The 22,804-nt window shown below is 48.6% G+C and overlaps 2 protein-coding genes across 2 annotated transcripts in view; one reads left to right on the top strand and one right to left on the bottom strand.

Moving 5' to 3' along the window:
• The window catches only part of WWP2 (WW domain containing E3 ubiquitin protein ligase 2), a 54,467-nt gene extending 45,762 nt beyond the window's left edge, over positions 1–8,705 (bottom strand). Inside the window, exons 1-2 of the mRNA XM_066582205.1 lie at positions 8,632–8,705; positions 6,181–6,252 (exon numbers count right to left, since the gene is read on the bottom strand). Coding sequence (XP_066438302.1) covers positions 6,181–6,241 — 61 coding nt within the window. The 5' untranslated portion in view covers positions 6,242–6,252; positions 8,632–8,705. The remainder of the gene's footprint in view (positions 1–6,180; positions 6,253–8,631) is intronic.
• Positions 8,706–12,294: 3,589 nt separating this feature from the next.
• On the top strand, positions 12,295–21,530 carry NOB1 (NIN1 (RPN12) binding protein 1 homolog). The gene is made up of 9 exons (XM_066582562.1): positions 12,295–12,387; positions 12,467–12,599; positions 14,404–14,537; positions 15,447–15,518; positions 16,004–16,144; positions 17,456–17,689; positions 18,736–18,833; positions 19,093–19,237; positions 20,918–21,530. Exons 1-9 carry the CDS (start codon positions 12,319–12,321, stop codon positions 21,185–21,187), a joined length of 1,296 nt encoding a protein of 431 aa, XP_066438659.1. The 5' UTR covers positions 12,295–12,318; the 3' UTR covers positions 21,188–21,530.
• The last annotated feature ends 1,274 nt before the right edge of the window (positions 21,531–22,804 follow it).

The raw sequence follows: 22,804 nt of genomic DNA, 5'->3' as shown, positions 1-22,804 counted from the left end.
GAATTAAAGACGTTTTCCAACAACTATTGATGACCCATTCTAAGGATAATGACATGGCTTTTCCGCTCCCCGCCAATCGGGTGAGACCGCAGTGAGCGTCGGAGCCTCTTCTCAGTCAAGTGACGTCATATTCATCGGTCACACGGCCATTCAAGTGAATCTCTCCCCATAGAGAGAAGAAAGTCCGCAGCTGAAACGGCGCCAAAATTGACATGCTGCAGATTTGAATTCCACGCCGCATGCCTGCACTGTGTGACCGCGATTTTTGCAAATCTCATCCACTTTGCTGCTTAGTCTCAGTTTTAAGAATGCAACAGAATTTCCGTGCGGACCCCTCCGCAGCATTTCCGCCCCGTGTGAACCCGGCATAAGGATGCATTCGCACATCACTGATTTGCTGCAGATTTCACCCCTTCAGCGTGAATTCTAGTGAAAGGCTAAAACCTTGCAGATCTGCAGCATGTGAACACACCCTAAAACATTTTACCAATATACCGTTTTTTTCATTAATTAGGACTTAATTTGGATGAGCGAGTCAGATTTTGGTCCGTAAAAACGGATCAATTCTAACCCAAGTGATGCCCATGTTGTGCCCACATGCCCTGTGAGCCCAGCCTTCTATTCCCGTGTGCCATCTGTTTCTTTTTTCTCTTCTCACTTGCAAAGAAAGAAAAGAAAAAAAAAATGAGGAAAAATGGCGCACGCAGGGAGGTCTACGGCGCTTTCTGTTTGTTTGTACGCCCACTGATTTGACCAACGTCCGAGACATCAGATCAGTGTAGGACACATTGCGATTCTTCGTACGCTACCCATCTGGCAGTGTAAGAAAAGTATTAAAAAAAAGTCTGCAAACCTCGTCGCCCGCGGACAGCAGACTGTCAGTCAGCTGCAAACACGGACATGAAAGCTGCCCATGTGAATAAGCCCCCAGGGGAGCTGGCCGTCCGGCTGGCACTGCTTGTAGCTATAAAACCAAGGAGCATGGTCCGGCAGCCGTGAAACCAAATTTCATCTTTTAACGGTGGCCCGTACAAGCCTTGGCCACGAGCAGATTACTGCTAATTACCAGGCGGCACCTGCACTTACCGCTTTAGACAATGGCATGCCTAGGTGTAATAGGTGGATAGGGCACGGCGTGTAAAGGCACCCTAAGGCCTCGTTCACAAAGCGCAGAAGCCTCCAGACTTCTATGGGAGACTATGTGCAAGGCAGCCGGTAAAGGGAGAATAAGGGATTCCCCAGCAGCAGAAGAATCCCTCCATCTCCTCTGCAGGGGAACCCAGGCTGCTGGGGAACCACTTAACCTCCCCTAAAGGGGAACTCCGGCATCCTGCCGAGATGAAAGGAGTCCTGGCAATGAAGGGAAGTCCTGGAGGAATCCACCTTGCCCTCTGACTCGGCATCCCTTCAGTGGAGAAAGAGAGATGAATGGGGATCCCCCGGGGACTCCCTCCATCCCTCTCTCCAGCAGCACATCTTCTTGTCAGTCCCGGCCTGTGAATGGCCCTGACCCTCGCAACTAGTACTGTAGAAAATCATCCGTACAGGCGCAATTTTTTTGCACAGCTAATAACTGCGTGAATTCCCCGCTCGTGTGAATGAGCCCTAGAACTGTAGCACATGTACAAGGTTGTAGCGCTGGCCTGTGCAGTACTTGTATGGGGTCAGGTCACTGGGATGCTTATTTGGGGGTCCTAGCCCATTTTTTGGATGTTGCTCAACATAATAATGGGGCGTTCGGAGTCGCCATCAACGCCACGCGCTTCATTGTTCTAATTCTGAATACCTCCTACAATTTACGGATCTGGGAGACTGTAAAGAAATCCAACAATTCTTCATTGGCACCGCAGCCCAGAAATGAGAGTTTAATCAGTGATTAATGAATTACCAGTGAAAGCCTTTCAGCTGGAGCGAGCAGCCGAGAACGGAGGAGTGCGACCTGAAACCTGCGTGCTCCCTGCGGATATGTCATTATCACCTCCTGAAGGGCTACAACCCCCCCAGATGGAGCGGAGGAATGTTACGTGAGCGCTGTATGTCCCTGGCTGACTCACTGCAGTAACCTCAGGCTACCTGGAGGGGGCTAACACAAGCCACTATTGTGTGTCGGCGCAGGGAAGAGGCTCCAGCGCCGCACAATATCCAGTTCATAATGAACAAAAAGTGCAGTGTGTAAGCGAATGTTTAAACCTGGATACTGACCCATGAGCCGGCTCCAGCGTGCCAGCTCGTAACCCCAATACGTGTCATCCCCTTCTACTATTACAGGCTCCCTGTGTCCCGACACCGCCAGGGTACAATGGACATGTATTCCAGGTTAGGAAACCTTTCCCTGCATCATAAATTCCCCCTCCTCCTATTTATTGATTCACCTTCTTGCTAGGTTGCTATTTAATTTTTGCAAGAAGGGGCAATGGCGTCCGCCGACGGCTAAACCGCTCGGTACATTTACTGTGATACCATTTATTACTGGAGCTTGACTCTTGGGCAGGGTTCACATCGGCCTAACTACTGGTAGTGGATACCAGGCCACCATGGATCTGCCTGTGGAGAAGCTTCTACTTTGCATGGCGTCTTTGATAGCTGTCGGTTTACTTTTGTCAAGCACCATTTAAAGTGACCCTGCGGTGCTGGGACTAAATTCTGCCCTGGGACCGGAGGAGGAGGGGAGTATATTACCGGCAGTAGTTCTTCTCTACTGTCCCTCTTATATGCCAATTTCAGGTCTCATTTTCAGCCGTCCAAGACGGCAGACGCAATCTTCTGACTACTTGATTTCCACAGTGCATTGGTAGTGTTAGACTACCAATGCACTATATCTGCTTTCTGATTGGCCAGAGCTGCTCACATGATTAGCACTGGACAATCAATTACAGAGCACTGAATGGTCAAATATGGAGCGCAGAACTGGCAGATCAGAAAGATTGCAGGCAATATACCCCTCTTCCCATTCTCTCCCAGGATACAATTTTGTCCTGAAACTAGAGGGTTGCTTTAAAGGGGTTTTCCAAAGGAAATACTATGGATAGCATATAGTCAGGATAGGTCCTCAATAGTTGATCAGCTGGTCCACCACTCAGGACCCTGGCTGATCAGCTAAATGGGCGTCTGCTGTCAGCACTGCAACACAAAGGGGTACAGAGAGGAATCTATAGCTCCGGCTCCTGTGTAGTGGTCGGCGCTTGTAACTGCAGGCTGGGGGTCTCATTAAAGGGGTTTTCCATAGAAATACTATTGATGACCTAACATCAGGATAGATCATCAATAGTTGATCGGCTGGGGTCTGCCACTCAGGACCCTTAAATCAATATGAGCCGTACCTGCAGTTACAAGTGCTGGCCACTACATGGGAGGTCGGCACAGAGGCTTCCGCTCCAACCTCTGTTATTGCGACGCCCACAGCATGCGCTGAGCGGCGGACCACGGACGATCAACTATTGATGATCTATCCTGATGATAGGTCAGCAATAGTAGTTCCACGGAAAACCCCTTTAATGAGACCCCCAGCCTGCAGTTACAAGCGCCGGCCACTATCTAATCAAACTAATCTTAACTGAGGGCAACTATAGATTGCATCCCTGCAGGTAAAATAGCCACAATGACAAGCGGTCGCATTGAATAACCCCAGTGTTGCCCCCTTCTAGTGAGTGAACACTCTAAACCCCTCTAGATGTCAGGAAATGGATTATTCTCATTCCTCACTGCTATACTGGAGCCTGAGGATGTATAAAAGTCAGGGTGTAACTGTGTGCCCGGCTGTTGGCACTGCCCACCAGGACATAAAGTTACACCCAGGTGCGCAGACAGGCTAGCGGCCGCTCTTTAGCTACTTGCAAAACTTTCGCTCCCGTGTTCTTGGTATAGCGAGATTCTAAATTGTTCCTGCGGATACGGTTTTAAGGATGGCATCTAGGTGAATTCGGTCTGTGTGCCCGCGTGACTGCTGTATACCAATGTGAGCAAACAGTGGAGGAAGTCTAGAAAAAGTTCACGATTCTATAAAGTCTTTTTACTGCTCTTGCTCAATTGGATTAAAGGTCTACTCCCATCTCATAAAGTCATGGCAAATCACTAGGACATGCCATCACTTTATGGTTGCTGAGGTTCACCAATGATTGTAAGAATGGAGGGGGTGCAGCTTTAAGGCTACGGCACTGTTTCTACCTCCAGATCAGCGCCCCCTTGCAGACTTTCTGCCATCATGTGAATGGCCGTCCTACAATACATTTACCCTGCAGTGCCTGCTGCAGACGAAATGTCAGGCTGGTCATGGCTTCCTTCAGCAAAATCAGCTGGTGGCCATGGGTGCCAACGGTGTGCCCTAAGGCAAGCAGCTGAACACCTCAAGCCCAGCATTCTCAAATAGGTTATGCATCTTGGCAAACCCCTTTAAACATCTACAGCCAGTGATACAATAAAATCATCAAACTGGAGCACTGAGCAGTCATATTCCATTATACAATATGTTTTCCTTTTTGAAAATAAATGTCCCCTTATTGTATTCCCTAAATTACATCCTGTATTATACTCCAGAGCTGCACTCACTATTCTGCTGGTGGAGTCACTGTGTACATACATTACTTATCCTGTACTGATCCTGAGTTACATCCTGTATTATACTCCAGAGCTGCACTCACTATTCTGCTGGTGGAGTCACTGTGTACATACATTACTTATCCTGTGCTGCTCCTGAGTTACATCCTGTATTATACTCCAGAGCTGCACTCACCATTCTGCTGGTGGAGTCACTGTGTACATACATTACTTATCCTGTACTGATCCCGAGTTACATCCTGTATTATACTCCAGAGCTGCACTCACCATTCTGCTGGTGGAGTCACTGTGTACATACATTACTTATCCTGTACTAATCCTGAGTTACATCTTGTATTATACTCCAGAGCTGCACTCACTATTCTGCTGGTGGAGTCACTGTGTACATACATTACTTATCCTGTACTGATCCTGAGTTACATCTTGTATTATACTCCAGAGCTGCACTCACTATTCTGCTGGTGGAGTCACTGTGTACATACATTACTTATCCTGTACTGATCCTGAGTTACATGCTGTATTATACTCCAGAGCTGCACTCACTATTCTGCTGGTGGAGTCACTGTGTACATACATTACTTATCCTGTACTGATCCTGAGTTACATCCTGTATTATACCCCAGAGCTGCACTCACTATTCTGCTGGTGGAGTCACTGTGTACATACATTACTTATCTTGTACTGATCCTGAGTTACATCTTGTATTATACTCCAGAGCTGCACTCACTATTCTGCTGGTGGAGTCACTGTGTACATGCATTACTTATCCTGTACTGCTCCTGAGTTACATCCTGCATTATACTCCAGAGCTGCACTCATTATTTTGCTGTCGAGTCACTGTGTACATACATTACTTATCCTGTACTGATCCTGAGTTACATCCTGTATTATACTCCAGAGCTGCACTCACTATTCTGCTGATGGAGTCACTGTACATACATTACTTATCCTGTACTGATCCTGAGTTACATGCTGTATTATACCCCAGAGCTGCACTCACTATTCTGCTGGTGCAGTCACTGTGTACATACATTACTTATCCGGTACTCATCCTGAGTTACATGCTGTATTATACCCCAGAGCTGCACTCACTATTCTGCTGGTGGAGTCACTGTGTACATACATTACTTATCCTGTACTGATCCTGAGTTACATGCTGTATTATACTCCACAGCTGCACTCACTGTTCTGCTGGTGGAGTCACTGTGTACATACATTACTTATCCTGTACTGATCCTTAGTTACATACTGCATTATACCCCAGAGCTGCACTCACTGTTCTCCTCTATAGGGAAGTTCTGTAATGACAAGCTTTTTGATAATATTAACCAGCAGAACTGTGCATGCAGCTCTGGAGTATAATTCAAGTTGTAATATAGCCCAAACTATCCTCAAATAAGATTCCTACCCACAAGTGTGGCCTGTGGAAGGCAGCTTCTGCACTGCTAACCCATTCACCTGCTGTTCCAGCGCTGTAGCATCTTGTTTGGAGGCCTCCCGGCTGCGATAATGTGGCTGTGCTAATCTGTAACTACCCCGCCTATCTGTGCCCAGCCAAAGGTTATGGGCATGATGGGAGGTGATGTGCCAACCTGTCATACCATAGTCCAGTTGGTTATGACTTACCTTTAAGGTTAAGGTGCATTTTCTGGCCCTCGTTCGCCTGTCCGGAGCCTGCAGACGCCATGTTATAACTGCCTGCAAGATAAAGAGGAATGAGACCATAGAAGGACTGCGTCAGCGGAGGTCCGCTTCATATTACAAGGTCTCCCATTCAGGCCTGCCCATCGCACCCGCCGGGCTCCGACGTCACAGAGATCCTACTTCCTAAAATAGTAAAGAGGAAGAAACACGTAGAAGGTCGCCTGTGACTCGGCTATCAGACCACATGGGTCGGCCGGGAGTTGAAGGGAGTGGCAGTCGCTCATGTGCGGTGCTGCGCCATTCATTTCAATGGGGCTGATGGAAATAACCAAGTACAAGCGCTTGGCTGTCCCACTGAAGATGAATGGAGTGACACGGCATATACAGGACCACCGCACCAGTCAGCCTGCGGTCAGGAGGAGAGGGGGACGCAGGACCCTCGTTCTCAGGATCAGCGGCGAGACCCCCGCTTTTATCATCTGTCCTGTGGATCGGTGATAAGAGTCAGTCTTGGCACAATACCTTTAAAGCTTCGGGCCAATGAAAATCAGCATCAGGCCGGCATTTATAATACTGGTGTTTTATTATGTGACGGCAAGGCCTTTGGACCCTATAAAGCACCAGGGTGCGGGCGTGACTGCCACCTCTGCCCCCTTACAGCTGCACTGGGTGTGACAGCGGAGACACTGCGGCACCCAGCGATTTGCTCTACGCATGATCAAAAAAATTTTAAAAACATTTTTTATTACTCCGTGACCCCACTTCGGTAGGAAATGTAAATAGCCCGTGACCACAGTGCCCCTCCGTGTCACTGGCGACGCAAGGGAAGCGAATGCAGATCTGCAGTGTGAGAAGCGAACCGGTCAGCGCCTTATGTCTCTCTGGACCTTCATGCGCCTAAGGCCATCCGGATACAGGTGACCCAAAGTACCTTCGCTTTCTGTAATGCAGATACCGAGGACGCTCGCCGTCGGTCACACGCAGTACAGATCTTTTCTTTAACCCTTTCCAGTCCACTGTCTGACGTCTAAAGACATTATGATTTAAGGCTGTACAGCTCCAATGTTGGAAGACGTCCGTTGGGGGTTCTCTTACTGTATATTGCCAGCCTCTCTGCTGTCGGAGCCTATCCAACGTGTCACCTCATGCAGTACTGGCTTTAGCCAGCAGATAGCGCCGTTGTATATCGGCAGAAAAAGAGTAAGCCCCCTAGGAAAACCAGGATACAAATTGGATTGGAAAGGGTTAAATATTTGTTTTTACCCGCGCCGTCACTAGGCGATGATGCAGGTGTCCACACAAAAATAGATAAATCTGCTCGCGGAAATCCCTTTCCGCTTATCTGAGCCGCCATGTAAACGTTCTATTTTTTTCAATGGGTGTGGAATACCGGTGACGATCACAGATTTCACAATTGAAATCCGGTCGTGCGCCGGCGGCCTTACGGGGGTTATCCCACCACGAACATATCACTTGTCCACAGGATGATAAGCTTATGATCGCTGGAGGTCACGATGATAACAACCGCCAACAGCTCCAGAAGAATGGCGCGGCGGAATGGTAGCTCCACTCACTTCTATGGGACTTGTAAATAGCCAAGCGCAGCAGAGAACGGAGCGGCGGTCCCACATCTCATCCCCCTCCCTTTTGGGGGCCAGTTTGCATTGTCACCGTCGGACCCCCAGTAATCAACGCTAAATGTTTTGGGTTGGCCACCCTTTAAATAAACGTATGCTGCCCCGGCCTGGCGAACGCTCTCACACGCGCTGAAGGTTCCTACGAATACTCATTCCCCCGCGAACGCTTCTGTGACCCGCAGTGACATCAGACTGCACACCCCCAGCCGCCGCGCCAATTTATTTCACGGGGCTGACGGAACTTGCTGAGCCCTTTGTACGCGGCTATCAGGAATAACTGTAGATTTTCGGACCACTTTGGCGCCGGGACAATCTAACATGTCTACTAAATACCGTCCCCGGCGATCGCGTACGTCTGTGATCACTGCGGCGCTTGCGTAAACATCCGGGAAGGAGCTTTCCACGTGCAGCGCAGCCGTAACGCTAATCGGACGGCCGTATGACGCAATCTCCTTCTTAGCGCTGAATATGCGCGCCATAATAAGAGGAGCGGTTGGGGGGGGGTGGAGTTTAACCCCTTCCTGCCTGCATCATTATCTACTTGCCCCACCAACCTCAGTGTAGCCCCTTTCTGGGAGCTGCTGTGGGACTACAGATCCCAGCAGCCCTTTAGATGATAAGCCATGCTGGCACTACATTATGGCAGATGAGTGTGCCTGGTTTAAGGCTGCACAACCAGCCCCCACCGCCCCCCATCATTCTGCCTCCTGCTCCCCCCCTCCCTGTCGGCCTCTCGTGACTTTGTCCCCCCAAATAATTCCCCATTAACCCCTTCCTCGGAGGGTATTGACATTACCTGTCTTCTTTACTTCCGCCTCCTGCACTTTCGATCATGTGACCATCAGCTTTGTCAGCTGACCCGGAAGTGAGTGTGACAGTGCACCGGAAATACAGCTGCTGCTCGGCAGTACAGGGCAGCCATGATGGTTGAGGCGGATGTCACTGTCCACCATTAGTTATAGTCCCCCTGAATGATTTTTCTGCCCCTGCAGTCAGATAGAAATGCGCTGTGCAGCTGTATCTTACAGACTGAAGTTATTAGATGTCATCTCCTATATCCGTGTTTTACATCAGTTTTTACGTTAACGTGTATGTGTCACACAAGCGGAATACAATTTTCACGCACGTAAAAAAAAAAATCCGTAAAGTAGGCCAATTGATGTCATTTAAAACATTGAACAGGTGCAGAAAAACGGAGCACGGATGGACGCACGCCACGGGAGCGCATTCGGGTTTTTCACGCACCTATTGAATTTAAGGCCCTATTCATACGGGGGGGGGGGGGGGGGGGATTTAGCGTCTAGGACCCATTAAAGTGAATGCAGTCAGTCACACGCAGAATATATATATTTTTTCACCCATGATCCGTGTTAAAAAAAATTAAAAGAAATCGCAGCGCGTCCTACTTTCCTGCTTTGTGGCATTTCACGCACCAAAATCATCCATTAAAGTGAGTGGGTGTGTGGAAGAAAACAGAATGCGCTGACATGGCGCTCAAATTTGCTTCATGCACCCACTGACAAATGAGTTGTGACTTTGACACATGTAAGAAGGAATTCCGCTCGAATGGCGCCCGCATGTCCTAAATACGAAAAATGGCACTTGCCTGAGTAAAAGAGGCCTGATGGGCGATTTTGGTGCATGAAAACGTTCCACAATAGCGCATGTTGTGACTTTTTTTAACGCAGACTAGCGGTCCGTGAAAACATTGGACATGTGAACAACTGCAGCCGCCTTAAGGGGTCCGAGGTCTATCAGATGCAAACCGTGTGAATAGACTCCAAGGCCACTCAAACACACGGCAGAACGCAGCGATTTCAATCGCGACATTTTGTCACGGCTTTACCGCCATTTGCGGATGCAATAACTGCGTCCAACAGCGGTTTTTAGCACATCCCATCATTGTGATGGGTGATGAGTAGAGATGAGCGAGCATACTCGCTAAGGGCAATTACTCGATCGAGCATTGCCCTTAGCGAGTACCTGCCCGCTCGGAAGAAAAGATTCGGCTGCCAGCGGCGGGCAGGGAGCGGCGGGGAAGAGCGGGGAGGAACGGAGGGGAGATCTCTCTCTCCCTCTCTCCCCCCCGCTCACTGCCGCAACTCACCTGTCACCCGCAGCGGCAGCCGAACCTTTTCTTCCGAGCGGGGAGATACTCGCTAAGGACAATACTCGCTTGAGCAATTGTCCTTAGCGAGTATTCTCGCTCATCTCTAGTGATGAGGTACGTTAGAAAGCGCGAAAACGTGGCAAAATAGAGCAAACGGTGCTTGAAAATCGCTAGAAAATGCCACGTTTGAGCGCAGGTCTGCCAGGCCCCATTGAAAGAAATGGGAGCGTTGTACCGTGATTACAGCAGCGTTCGAAAACGCAGTAATCGCAGTTATTATCAGAATAACGTTATGGCCCATTTACACGTAACGATTATCGCTCAAAATTCGTTCAAACCCACAAATTTTAGGCATAAATCGTTCGGTATAAATAAAAAAAAAAAAAATTGCTCGCTATTCAAATAAGAAGCCCGCGATCAGTGGTCATGGCGGCGCTCGTGCGGTCGTTTAAACGACTGACGGCCTGTTTAAAAGGGCCCTTAGGCTGGGTTCCCACACTGCGTATTCCCGCTGGAAATCTCACGGTTTGGCCACAGCAAAAAACTGCGAGATTTCCGCAGAAGGCCCGGCTCATACGGACGGGTCGCATTCCGCATGCAGGAAGCTTGCGGCAGATTCCGGCCGGCAACCCAGCGTACCAGATTTCCCTGTATTGCGGATGACCGCAGCGGCTCGCCAACGGCCATGTGCAGTACGTTTTTTTATTTTTCATGGTTTGTATTCCCTGCGCCATCACTAAGCAATGATGCGGGCACCCACAGCTTGAATGTGATCTTGGATCTGTCAGTTTGGCGCTGCCACACCCCCTTGCAATCTCACCCCTAACACTGATCTGTGCAGAATCCATATTGGAAATTCGGTACACGGATTTTGTGAATTTGCAAGGGCTGACCCCATGTGTGGATCTGCAGCAGGAATACATGGCCTCGCCGCGGAATTCTGACGCAGTTTTATGGCGGCCGCACACACGCTCACTCCTCTGCATTGTATTTACACAGTGGCGGCGTGTTTGGCGTGCCTGCGAATATAATGAGCATATTTGTGCAGGCACTGCTCCTTCACAGGGGCGGGGGAATCACCTCCTCCCTGAGTTAAAAGGCTAATTAGCCTAACGAGGGGCTGCTGTTTGGGGGTAGAAGCACTGTTTTGCACATACATACGGTTCCTACGGGCTCTTCTAAATTATTTTTTTGACACGCTGAAAAAAAATTCGCACAAAAAAATAAATAAATTGGCGCGGGGTTCTTCTGATGCTGAGATGTTGACGGCCGAACGCCGGCGGCTCCATAGTCTTCTATGGGAGCCGGACGGCAAAGGGAGGGAGAGGGAGTTTAGCAGAGCACTGGTAAGTAATGTCGGGTTTAATTTGCGACTATCGGGCATCCGCAATGTGTTTCCACGTTGCACAGGCGGTTTTCATGCCTGTTTTTCACGTAACGCATCGCATTCGTATGCAAATTGCATGGAATGTGAGTACAATGCAATTTTTTTTACCCCATGTAGACCTAGAAATAATGAGCTTTTCTCGCTCTAGAATCGGGCAAAAATGGGACATGTTGGGATTTTGCAGTATTGTGAAAAATATCGCATGTGTAAATTAATCTACTGAAAATAATGTTATTTGCGGATTTTGTGCGTCTCGCAATTGTGCGTGAATATCACCCGTATAACTACAGCATTAGGGCTCCTTCGCACGACCGTATATGGGGCTAATTTAGCCGCATCAAAAAATCACGACCATCTGAAGCATTGGATTCCAATGTATTCGTTCAGATGAGTAATTTGTAGGAGCGTAAAAAAAAATTGCGCCAGGAAAAAAAGGACATCAGCGACCGAAACCGGCGACTGATTTTATACGGCGTGTGAAGAAACAGGTCTTGCCCTATCTTTTCCCGAGATACGTGGGAAGCTCCCATAGACTTCTACAGGAGCTGAAAAAAGGGAGGGGGAGTTTTAGTGCTCTGTTTATTCATTAGAAGTAATTCCCAGAGATTTCTACGCTGCAGCGTATTTTTTTTTTTGCTAGTGTGCCCAATAAACGGATGATAAAACGCTAATTGGGACCTGATTGCAACGAATCTTATATCATGTGATTTTTTAAAATTTATTTATTTTTTTTAAGCCCCGATCAGCCGAGCATAAAAAAACATATACGGTTGTGTGAAAAAGACCATAGATTCCACCGTGTAAATGAACTTCAAACAACCCTAGACGATGATGATAATTACTATTACCAGTATGGCCTTCCTCGCTCATTATTACAGCTTGCAATATTCTCTCCTGGCCAGCAGATGGCGACAACACACTACAGTAAGAACCAGGATAGAGCTGGCTCGCTGATTGGCTGAGGGGCGGGGTAATCCTAAAACAACATGGCGTCCTCCAAGGTGCCGCACGTTGTGGCGGATTCTGGAGCTTTCCTGAGAAATGCCGCATTACAGGTGAGCGGAGCGGGCGGCACGGGGGCCGGGAGGGGTCGCTGTCACTGTGTGCACGTGATGACCGCTTGTCTGTCCGCAGGAGATCGGCGCTCACATCTACACCGTGCGAGACGTGGTGACCGAGATCAGAGACAAGCCGACCCGCAGGAGGCTGGCGGTGCTGCCCTACGAGCTGCAGTTCAGGGAGCCCAAACCGGAGAGCATCCAGCTGGGTAATGAGGCGGCTCTGGGAGTACTACAAGCCCCAGCACACCCCGCAGACCATCGTGTGATGGCCGGGAACATCTCCGACCTCCCATCTACTGTAACGCTGCAAAACTACAACTCCCAGCATGCTCTTGTAGTACCTGACTGTCGGGGGATGATGGGAGTTGTAGTCCACAGCTGGAGCGCACTAGACTGAGGCTGCGTTCATGAGATCGGCTGACCCAATTCAGAATGACGTCGCACTTCAATTTAATGACCGCCAATCCGCCTTTTTCCTGAACTCACTAATGGGCTTTAAACCGGCGCGGACCTCGCTTTAAGGGCTTATTCCCACGGCCGAGAATCTTGCTTGTATTTCGCGCATTGAGATACGTAAAACGCGCACAAATATGACCGCCGTTCTGTTGAAGGGACTTATTCACATAAGTGGTCTTTATTTGAACCCTTGCGATCCTCCAGCGCCCGTGAGATGCGCAATTTCACAGAAGTGATAGGCGGTTTGAAATGAAAAATTTGCATGGGCGTGAAAAACGCACGCTATGGGGCCGAGTTTCCCAGCCTGATATCGCCCCCGCCCGTGTGAATGTCGCCTGAGTCAATCGCGCAAGATTTGTGTTGTGAGATGCACAAATATCGCACGATTAGGAACTCCATCCTTTCAAGTGATTTTTTTTTTTGTTTAATTTTTTTAATTTTTTTCCAATTTTTGAGTGTTTCGCCCCCGCCCCCCCCCCCGTTCTTTCTGTCCCATCGGTGGGCGTTCCCTCGCAGCGCTGATTTTCAACGGGTTCGGCAGCAGGTTCGAGGCTTCCCGTTGAGAACTATGGTAACACTCCGCGATCCTTTTAGCCGCGGCGGAGGATCGCTACTTCCCTGCAGTGATAATTGCGCGGTTACGGCCGCCTGTCTACAACCGTTGCGTTTTAATGCAGTCGGTTTTCCGCTGCAGGCGGACGATTAAAGTCCCTGCGCTTTTCGGTGATAAGCCTATCATTATGATGGGTTCATCGCAGCGCGCCACGATGTTTTTATACGCAAGCGGAGAATCGCGGCAGATCTCCGCTCGTGTACATTGGGCTGCGCTTTCCATAGTTTTCCTATGGGAAGCGTTTCATACGTTACCTGCATGCGGATTGTTGGCGCGGATAACGCATTGAAGGATCGCCCGTAGGCAGGAGGCCTGACTGCGGCACAACGCTCCTGTTAATTCCAAGGGGCCTCGCAGACCTGCGCTCGAGCGCGGTGTTTCTAACGCCACGATTTTCGAGTGCTGTCTGTTCTACTTTTCACGTTTAGCGCACAATGAGGCGGTGCGGCGTGAAATGCTGTACCGTGTGTTCAAAAACGCTGCTTGAAGTCGCAGTAAAATGCCGTGGCTTCAAGAAGCCGTTAACTGAAGGCGTGCGTGAGAGCGGCCGCAGAAACGGCGTGCAGTTTTTAACCATTTGCCCTTTATTTTTCCTTTTTTTCCTTTAAGTCCCCCATAAAGGACTTGAACTTGTGAACATAACTGATATCCGCTGCCATGCGAACATAACTGATATCCGCTGCCATGCGAACATAACGGATATCCGCTGCCATGCGAACATAACGGATATCCGCTGCCATGCGAACATAACGGATATCCGCTGCCATGCGAACATAACGGATATCCGCTGCCATGCGAACATAACGGATATCCGCTGCCATGCGAACATAACGGATATCCGCTGCCATGCGAACATAACGGATATCCGCTGCCATGCGAACATAACGGATATCCGCTATACTTGTAACCGGCCATCTGATAATCTCGTCTTTCTTCTGTAGTGACCGATTTCTCCAAGAAGACGGGAGATTACGTCAGCCTCTCAGCCATTGACATCAAGGTCCTCGCTCTCACCTACCAGCTGGAGGCGGAACACGTTGGTACAGAACATATTAGGAAGGAGCCGCCACAGAAGGTGGGTAGCTGGTTGCTCCTGGATCCCGACAGCCCCCGTTCTCTTCGGGTTTCCCTCAGATGCACTTAAAGGGGTTGTAAAGTGTTGTTTGGCCTATTCTCAGGCTATGTCATCATTACTAGATCAGCGGTGGTCCTTTGCTCAGGACTACCCCCAGTCAGCCGATTGCCGTAATGGTACACTTGTGTTGTGAGCTGATTTCTGCGGGTAGCTCCATTCTCACTGCGGTGGCCAGGCTTGGTATTGCAGGCCACTGCTGTCAGAATGGAGTTATCAGTGCACAGAGTGGATTTCTGCAATCACATTGGCGTGGCAAGCAGCTGATTGATGGGGGGTCCCAGGCAGCAGCACCTATCTATTATTGGTAATCGGTCCTAAGAATATGTTATCAATAGTTTACAACTGGACATCCCCTTTAAGGTGCCCCTCCCCAAGCCCTGCACTAGGCATCACACAGTATATAGATTTGACCTGGACTGCTGCTTTTAAAGACCTGAGAATGGCTAACGGTCCTCTTACACTGGCAGATAATCTACCCGTGTAACGCCCGATTGGTGAACGCTCGTTACCTCCATGTACATGGGCAGATAGGGTGGCAACCAATCGTCAACCAAATTGTTTGTCCCCAATCAGTTGTCGCGGATCGGCTGTAGGTCTCTCATTACACGGAGATGCGCAGCCAAGCAGTGCGAATATTCTTGCGCTCTCCCAAACGGCACGATCAGCCAGCAGACGTGTTTGTTCCTTCCTCGGCCATCTTTTGTCCCTTTTACACGGCCCAATTGTCAGGCAAATGAGTGTTTGGAGGCCCAATAATCGGCTTCGGTAAAAGGACCCAAGTGTAAAGGGCCGGATCTGGTTCTGCTTTTGTGTTTCTTATGCTATAACGGAGTTATTGGTATTTCTTAGGTCTCTGTCCGCAGCACCGCTCAGCATCCAGAGGCTCCCGTCAATGTAGCTGGATTCCATTTTCCCTCCAAGGTAAACTCCCCCGCCCCCCCCCCCCCCTTTACTTGGATTTTCAGCAGTAGAATGGACCGGGTTATCCAGATGTAGTTGGAGGGAAATCCTTCCCGTCGGTCTGAATACATACCCTCTGACCTCATACCCTCTGACCTATCAGAATGCTGCATCCGCAGGGATTTGGTCCTAGGACCCCTACTAACTGCTAAACAAATGGGCTTTGACTTCTGTCTCTCACTTGGCTTGACCGGGTCATATGATATCTGGCCTCGGGGGCCAGAGGTATAGCGGTTAGAGTCCGGACCCTCCTCTAGTGATTGTGGGGGTCCCGGCCACTGCTGGGTTGCAGATGTGAGCAGATAGAACCTTCTGTAAGTTGGCTTGAAGGCGGATGTATCATCATCTTGTGGCATAAGGCTGATCATGTAAGAACTGTGGCACGAGGCCATCTTTTATACACCGATGGTGGAGCTTCGATAAAACAGCGCGTTCGTCCTCTCCAGTCCGCAGGTAAAAAAGACGAGACTCTGAAGACCCCGGCGACGGAGGAGACTAAAGACGGCGCAGAGAACAGAGAGTATAATTCCTTCTTCTTCTGGAGAAGCCCCCTGCCGAACATTGAGGATGATTTGCTGGAGTTAATGGTACGTCTACAGTTCACGTATAAGGCTCGGCTGTCTGCATGCCGGTATGTTGTGTCCTGACCGCTGCTTGAGCCGTGCTGCATTATCATATCTCTTTAACCCCTTAACGCCGCAGGTCGTACAGTTACATCCTGCATGTCCGGAGTATGTATGAAGGGAGATCACGGGGCGATCTCGCTCCATGCAACTTGGATGCAGGCTGTTTCTTACAGCCGTCGCCTGCCAGCAACAGCTCCGATAAGCTGCGCGGCCCGCTGTCTGGTTCCTTCGCCGAAGATCGCGCGCTGCATGGCTTCTCAGATTGCTGTGTGCCTGCTCTTCTATAGACTCGTATGGAAGAGCACATGCACAGCAATCTGGTAAGAGTCACATTGTCGGGTGACACCAGGGAGCTGGTGAGTAAAATAAAATGGGTCACCCCTATAACGGCACCATAACATAGTTTATAGAGCTGTAGGGAGGTGACTGGTTCCTTTCAAAGGGGTTTACCAAAACTTAATGTTATCCCCGATTCGCAGGATAGGTGGGGGTCTAACCATTGGAACTCGCACTGATCCCAAGAATGGGGTCTCAACATTCCCCAAACGACGACTGAATGGAGCTAAGGGTTGTACATGTGTGCCGCTGCTTCATTCGTGTCAGTGACAGCCGGAGATTGCCGTCCGTTCCTGATGCTGTCAGTGAAGTGGAACAGCAGCGTGTACGCACCGTCTTCGCTCCATGTGTGCAGATACTGTTGAGATCGCTGTTCTGGGCATCAATGGGGGTCCCAGAACTTGCCCCACTACTGATCATTAAGTTATCCCTTGTCCAATGGATAGGGGATAACTTTAGATTCTTGCACAACCCCTTTAAAGTTTTGTTGTAATAGAGGGAGAGTTCTTCACTTGGCGCACCCCTAATAACCGTGTTGAGTTGTTGGAGTAGTTTTATATAATCTTGGCTCCATCGTGCCCAGATTGCTTTTTATTAAAGTTTTTTTTTTTTCCCCCAACTCTGACACTCATGGCATATCGACGGAATATTACACAACTGTCTGATAGGCAGGTCCAACCTCTAGTAACTGCATCTATGTAGAGAACTGGGGTCCGATGACTCCCGGCCCGCCTGGTAACCTGGCTGCTTCATCTAGGCAGAGAGAACTTTCTCTCCAAGGTAAACTTTCGTATGCCTTCCATAGTAGGATGGGCCAGAGTATATCTATATGTGGATGGGATGAATTCATATGTCGCCCACATGTGCCGCTCTGTTCTCCCCTATGGGTCTGGTAGAAACAATGTCTAGTACTGAACCCATTATTTTGCAATGCAGAATGCACAGTCGGTGTCTTTGACTACAAGCCCAAACGAAGCCCCTCCGTCTGATGAGCCGGACTCCATAGAGGAAGGAGAAGATGACCATATTGATGAAGATGATGATGAGGATGATGATGGGGGAGGCTGGATTACACCCAGTAACATCAGACAAGTCCAGCAGGACCTGGGCTGCCGGGAGGCTCCCGTTAATGTGGTAGTTGGATGCCTAACCACAGACTTTGCCATGCAGGTAATAACCCATTGCAATCCAATTTTGGATTCAGGGTTTCCTAGGGGGCTTTCTCTTTCTGCCATTTTACAATGGCGCCATCTGTTTGCTAGAGCCAGTACTGGGGTAGAGGACATGCTGGAAAGGTCCCCGACAGCAGAGCGGCCAGTAATATACAGTAAGAATACCCTGCCGGACGTCTTCTGACATCGAAGCTGTACAGCCTTCAATCAGAATGTCTTCAGACGTCAGATAGTGGATTGGAAAGGGTTAAGGACAGGGTGGTTTGAGTTCTTGCCCAACAAATGCCAGTCGGCTTCATTGTATTACTGGTCATGTGATTATCACCAATAATTCTTATATGAAGAGCAAAACTGATCCTATACGTTAGGTTTTGCATAGGAGTTCCTATTAATTTCCCCAGGATGCACCAACATTGGGGGGCTTTGAGGGAAACCAGTTAGCTTTGTATGTGTTGGATCCTGTGTTTCCCATGGAGATGACTTTCGGGGTTAGAGATCCTCCATATGTATTCAGGCCAAAACTTGAAACCCTACTCTGCATTATATCTGTCTACAAAGTCCAAATTTCAATATAGATGTTATCAATTTGCAAATATTCATGGCCTATCCATAGAATATGCCACCAATAGTATATGGTGAGGGTCAGCAGCTTGGGACTCGCTCTGATTAGATGTTCGTCAGGCTTCTGCGCTCATACATTCAGTTGATTTCTGCAGTGGCCAGGCTTGGTATTACAGGCAAAATTCTCATTGAAGTGAATGGCCTGCAATACCAAGCCTGACCACTGCAGTAGGAATGGAGCTGTCTGCTTCCTGTACAAATCTACTGAGTGCATGGGCGCAGCAGCTTGTTGAGCAGTAGGAGTCCCAGGCTGCTGACCTTCGCCCATTTATTATTGGTGACCTGTCCTGCGGATAGGCAATCCACCCTTTCAGAACTGGATGACCCTTATCAATAAAAGGCACGGTATGTGCAGATTTCATGTAAGAACTGACATTTTAGCCTTTGGTTCCTCAATATCGACTCTCGTTTTCCTGCCTGCAGAATGTTCTGATACAGATGGGGCTACACGTGCTCTCCGTTGACGGGATGCTGATCCGCCAGACCAGGAACTATATTCTGCGCTGTCATGGCTGCTTCAAGTGAGTGGATGCAAGTCTGGTAGAATTGGTTGCTACTTTTGTAATATGCATCATGATCTACTTGGCATACCTGCTCCGTATGGACCCGATATCCATCACTGCATACTTTGTCTAAGGACCGCATTGGAATATGCCATTGAAAACCACGTGTTAGTGCCGTGTACCCTCTACGCCCTGGCACCAGGCACTTCATCCAATCGCATTGCTCATAGTTGACACCCAGTGCACCCGTAAGCAGTTTCTTCTCACTTTCTTTCAGGACTACCGCAGACATGACCAAGTTGTTCTGCCCCAGCTGTGGTAATAAGACCCTGAAGAAGGTCGCCGTGTCCGTGAATGAAGATGGCAGCCTCCACATGCATTTCTCCCGAAACCCCAAAGTTCTTAATACTCGTGGGCTGCGGGTAAGACCCGAACAAAGTACTGGAAATGATGGAGGGTACCCGAGTGTTTCCTCCAATTATACAAGGGCTAAGCCTCTAGTCTATGCCGGCCGCACGTGAACTGATTTGCACTGCGGTCGGCATTCGCAGCACATCCCGTTCGTTGCATGCTATGTAAAAGCTCTTTTTGCTGCACACTCCTGGAATCGAATCGCAATTTCCGTGAGCGAAGGAAAAATCGCAGAATGCTCTATTTTCTTGTGGATTCTGTGTGGACTGCTTCCATTGAAGCCTGACCTGCGGCCCTTCCGCAATTGACATAGCGCGGAATCTGCAACTTTTCCGCAATCGCCCAGTGACGGGGGGAAAAAACTGTACTGTGCATGTCCAACGGCGAGCCGTCCGGACCATCTGCTGTACTGAAAATTACAGGTACATGCGGACGCTAACTGGGCATAGTGTTAGATTCCACTGCGGGCTCTCGCATATGGAATATGACCCGTTCGTGTCCAGCTGGCCTTACAGTCAGCCGGAGGAAGGTGTTTTGCAGTGTTGCCCTTTTGGCTATAGCAACCAGTCCGGCTCTCATTTTCTACTACTTAATATTAAAAGAAAACTGAACTGTTGCTTTTGTCACTGGTCCCGTGTTTCTCTGAAAATAAGCCCTAGCCTGATTTTTCAGGATCTTCGGGGAGGCTTGAAATCGAAAGCTCTACCCCGAAAATAAGTCCTAGTTACGATTAATTAAAAAAAAAAAAAGTCAATAGGAATGCATTAGGTGTGTGAAAAAGGCAGTAAAAACGCAATTGCTGCATTTTTATAGCACTTTTCATGCAGGTCTACAGCATCACTTAGCAGGCTCGGTCCAGGTCCTTAATACTCCTCTCCAGAGCCCCAGCACGGCTCCCGCAGTCCTTGGCAACCCACACGGGATTCATAATCCCTCCACGTAGCGATGGCTGTGATTGGCTGAGCAGAGTTCGAAGAACGGATCACAGCCATTGCTTTGAGGAGGTTGGATTTATGAATCCCCTGATCCTGTATAGACGGCCATGGACTGCGGGAACCACCCCTGAACTCTGGAGAGCAGCAGGAAGAACCTGGACTGAGCCTGCTAGGTAAGTGACTCGGCTGACCTGTGTCAAAATGAGACATTCCCTGAAAAATACGCCCTAGTGCTTCTCTTAAGGTCTTACATAAATTTTTTGCCCTGTCTTATTTTTGGAGGAACACTGTATTTTTGCTCCAGTTAAGTTTTTACTATTCTTTAGTGAGGACAATACTTCCGTCTCATGTGTGATTGAGTCAAGATGAGTTTTTTTTTTTTTGTCTTATTAGCATGCAATTTTTTTCACATTTGTTGCACTTTTTATTTTACGATTTGCTATTCCACAAGTGACCAGTAGATGGCAGTACAGTACTCAGCAAATACCCCAAGAATATCTGTTTGCTGTGATCTGGTGTTAATTTGGAGACTGTAATATTATCAGTATAGAATTGGATCTACATTTTGGGATCCAGAGTTGCTTATGTTTTGAAGACCGTACCAGCATGGTATAGTGTACCCAACCTATAGCGACACACGACTGAGCAAGCGCTATACCCGGTAGAGCGTTGTGACACTGAACATAATCTAATAGATGCCATTCTTCTAAGCTGATTGACGCATGTCTTCACTGTCCCACATCTGTCTTCCTGCAGCACTCCTTGCCACTTCCACAAGGCGGCAAGCACGCATCCAACCCACACTTGGTGTGCGACCAGAACTTCCCCCAGCAGCGTCTCTCCAGGAAGGCGAGATCCAAAACGGATGCCTTGAACCCAGATTACATTGCCGGAGCCTCGCCATTTGTAGAGAACGACATATATAGCCGAGCTGCTAATCTGAACATCCGCGATGGAGCAATAGGAGCCGGGCGAAGGCGGGTGAACCCCAATGCACCCCGGAAAAAAGGCGTGAAGAAGAGATGAGTTGTATGTGAGTGCGGGAAGGAAGAAGCCCGGATCCGAAGATACTTATTTATAACGTGCCTTACTCCAGCTTGGCTTGCAGCGGCATTCTTGGAGAAATGGTCAGAAGATGAGGACTGGCAGAGAAGTGCGTACAGATGTAATAATGGCGTAAAGCCGTTTCCCCCTAGTGGAGGGTTTCCCTAAGCTGGGGCAGATTCCAGTGACTGTATTTGTAGTATTTACTTATGAGCAAACATTTGTGTTTCTGGTTTGTTCTCCTTGTAAGCAAATGAGCAGCTTTATACAAATTGATGTATTATGAATCATGATGTGTGGTCTGGTATTAAAATCTGGAAATGCTGCTGGATGTGGTTGATTTAACCCCTTAACGTCGCAGGGCGTAAGTGTATGTCTTGGCTGCGGGGTGCTTAACGCAACAGGATGAAACTTTTTTTGCCCTGTGGATAACGTGAGATCAGAGAAGACCCAGCGCCATCCGGTAGCGTGAGCTGCTGTATGCTCTGCACTGAGAAATCCTCTTATTTCTGGTGATGGGGCTTTGAATACCCCACCTCCAGTAAAGCGAGCGCTGTGATTGGATCGAGCACCAGCCAATCACAGCCGGCGCTCAATGAGTCAATAACAACCAGTGATGTCATTCACTGAATGTCATCACAACCAGTGATGTCATTCAGTGAATGTCTAAGAATGATCAAGCACTGGCTCCGATTGGCTGGCGCTCGATCCAATCGGAGCCAGTGCTCGATCATTCTTAGACATTCAGTGAATGACATCACTGGTTGTGATCGACTCATCGAGCGCCGTCTGTGATTGGCTGGTGCTCGATCCAATCACAGCGCTCGCTTTACTGGAGGTGGGGTATTCAAAGCCCCGTCACCAGAAAGGGGAGGATTCCTCAGCGCGGAGGACACTGCAGACTTCTGCATCGCTGCCGGAGACCTGCAGCGTGAGGCATCGTGATGCCGTGGACCAGATGAGTATAAATTCCCCCCCCCCCCCCTCCCTGAAAATAAGACACTATTTTGGGGCAAAAATTAAAATAAGACAGTGTCTTATTTTCATGGAAACATGGTATGAAGTGACAAGGCACTGCAAGACAGAAGTCCTGCAATGCTTTGTCATAGTTGTTATGGTACAAGTCCCTACAGGGATATAAATAGTGTTTTAAACATAACTTTTTTTTTTGGGGGTTGACTGCAGCAACTAAGAAAAAAAAATTACCAATAAAAAAGCTTTTATTGTGGGAAAACCAAAAAAATTAAAACTTTGCTATCGTAATTGTACCGACCCGCAAAAACAATGTATTGTCATTTATGCTACGCGATTAACGCTGTAAAAAAAATTAAAATGGCAGAATTGATATTTTCTCTGCCTGCAAACATAGACTAATGTAAATCATTGAATTTTTTTATGTACCCAAGAATGACATCAATAAGAACTACAGTTCGTCAGGCAAAGTACAAGCCCTCCTACGGCCGTGTCGACGGAAAAATAAAGTTATGGTTATTGAAAAGTGGAGATGAAAATCCTCCAAAAATCGTTGTCCTTATGCCAAACTAGGCCATGTCCTTAAGGGGTTAACGGAAAATTCTGCTAAGGCCTTTTCCACAGGAA

This window comes from Eleutherodactylus coqui, chromosome 11, assembly GCF_035609145.1.
Source record: "Eleutherodactylus coqui strain aEleCoq1 chromosome 11, aEleCoq1.hap1, whole genome shotgun sequence".
NCBI lineage: Eukaryota > Metazoa > Chordata > Amphibia > Anura > Eleutherodactylidae > Eleutherodactylus > Eleutherodactylus coqui.
Note: the sequence above shows the minus strand (reverse complement) of the source record. Positions and strands in the feature narration are given on the sequence as shown.

Excerpts from the sequence above, each read along its gene's own strand:
- NOB1 (XM_066582562.1), top strand. The coding sequence starts at position 12,319 with ATGGCGTCCTCCAAGGTGCCGCACGTTGTGGCGGATTCTGGAGCTTTC. Across the intron at positions 15,519-16,003 it reads GATTCCATTTTCCCTCCAAG|TCCGCAGGTAAAAAAGACGA; the intron begins GTAAACTCCCCC and ends CGTCCTCTCCAG. Across the intron at positions 17,690-18,735 it reads CCACAGACTTTGCCATGCAG|AATGTTCTGATACAGATGGG; the intron begins GTAATAACCCAT and ends TCCTGCCTGCAG.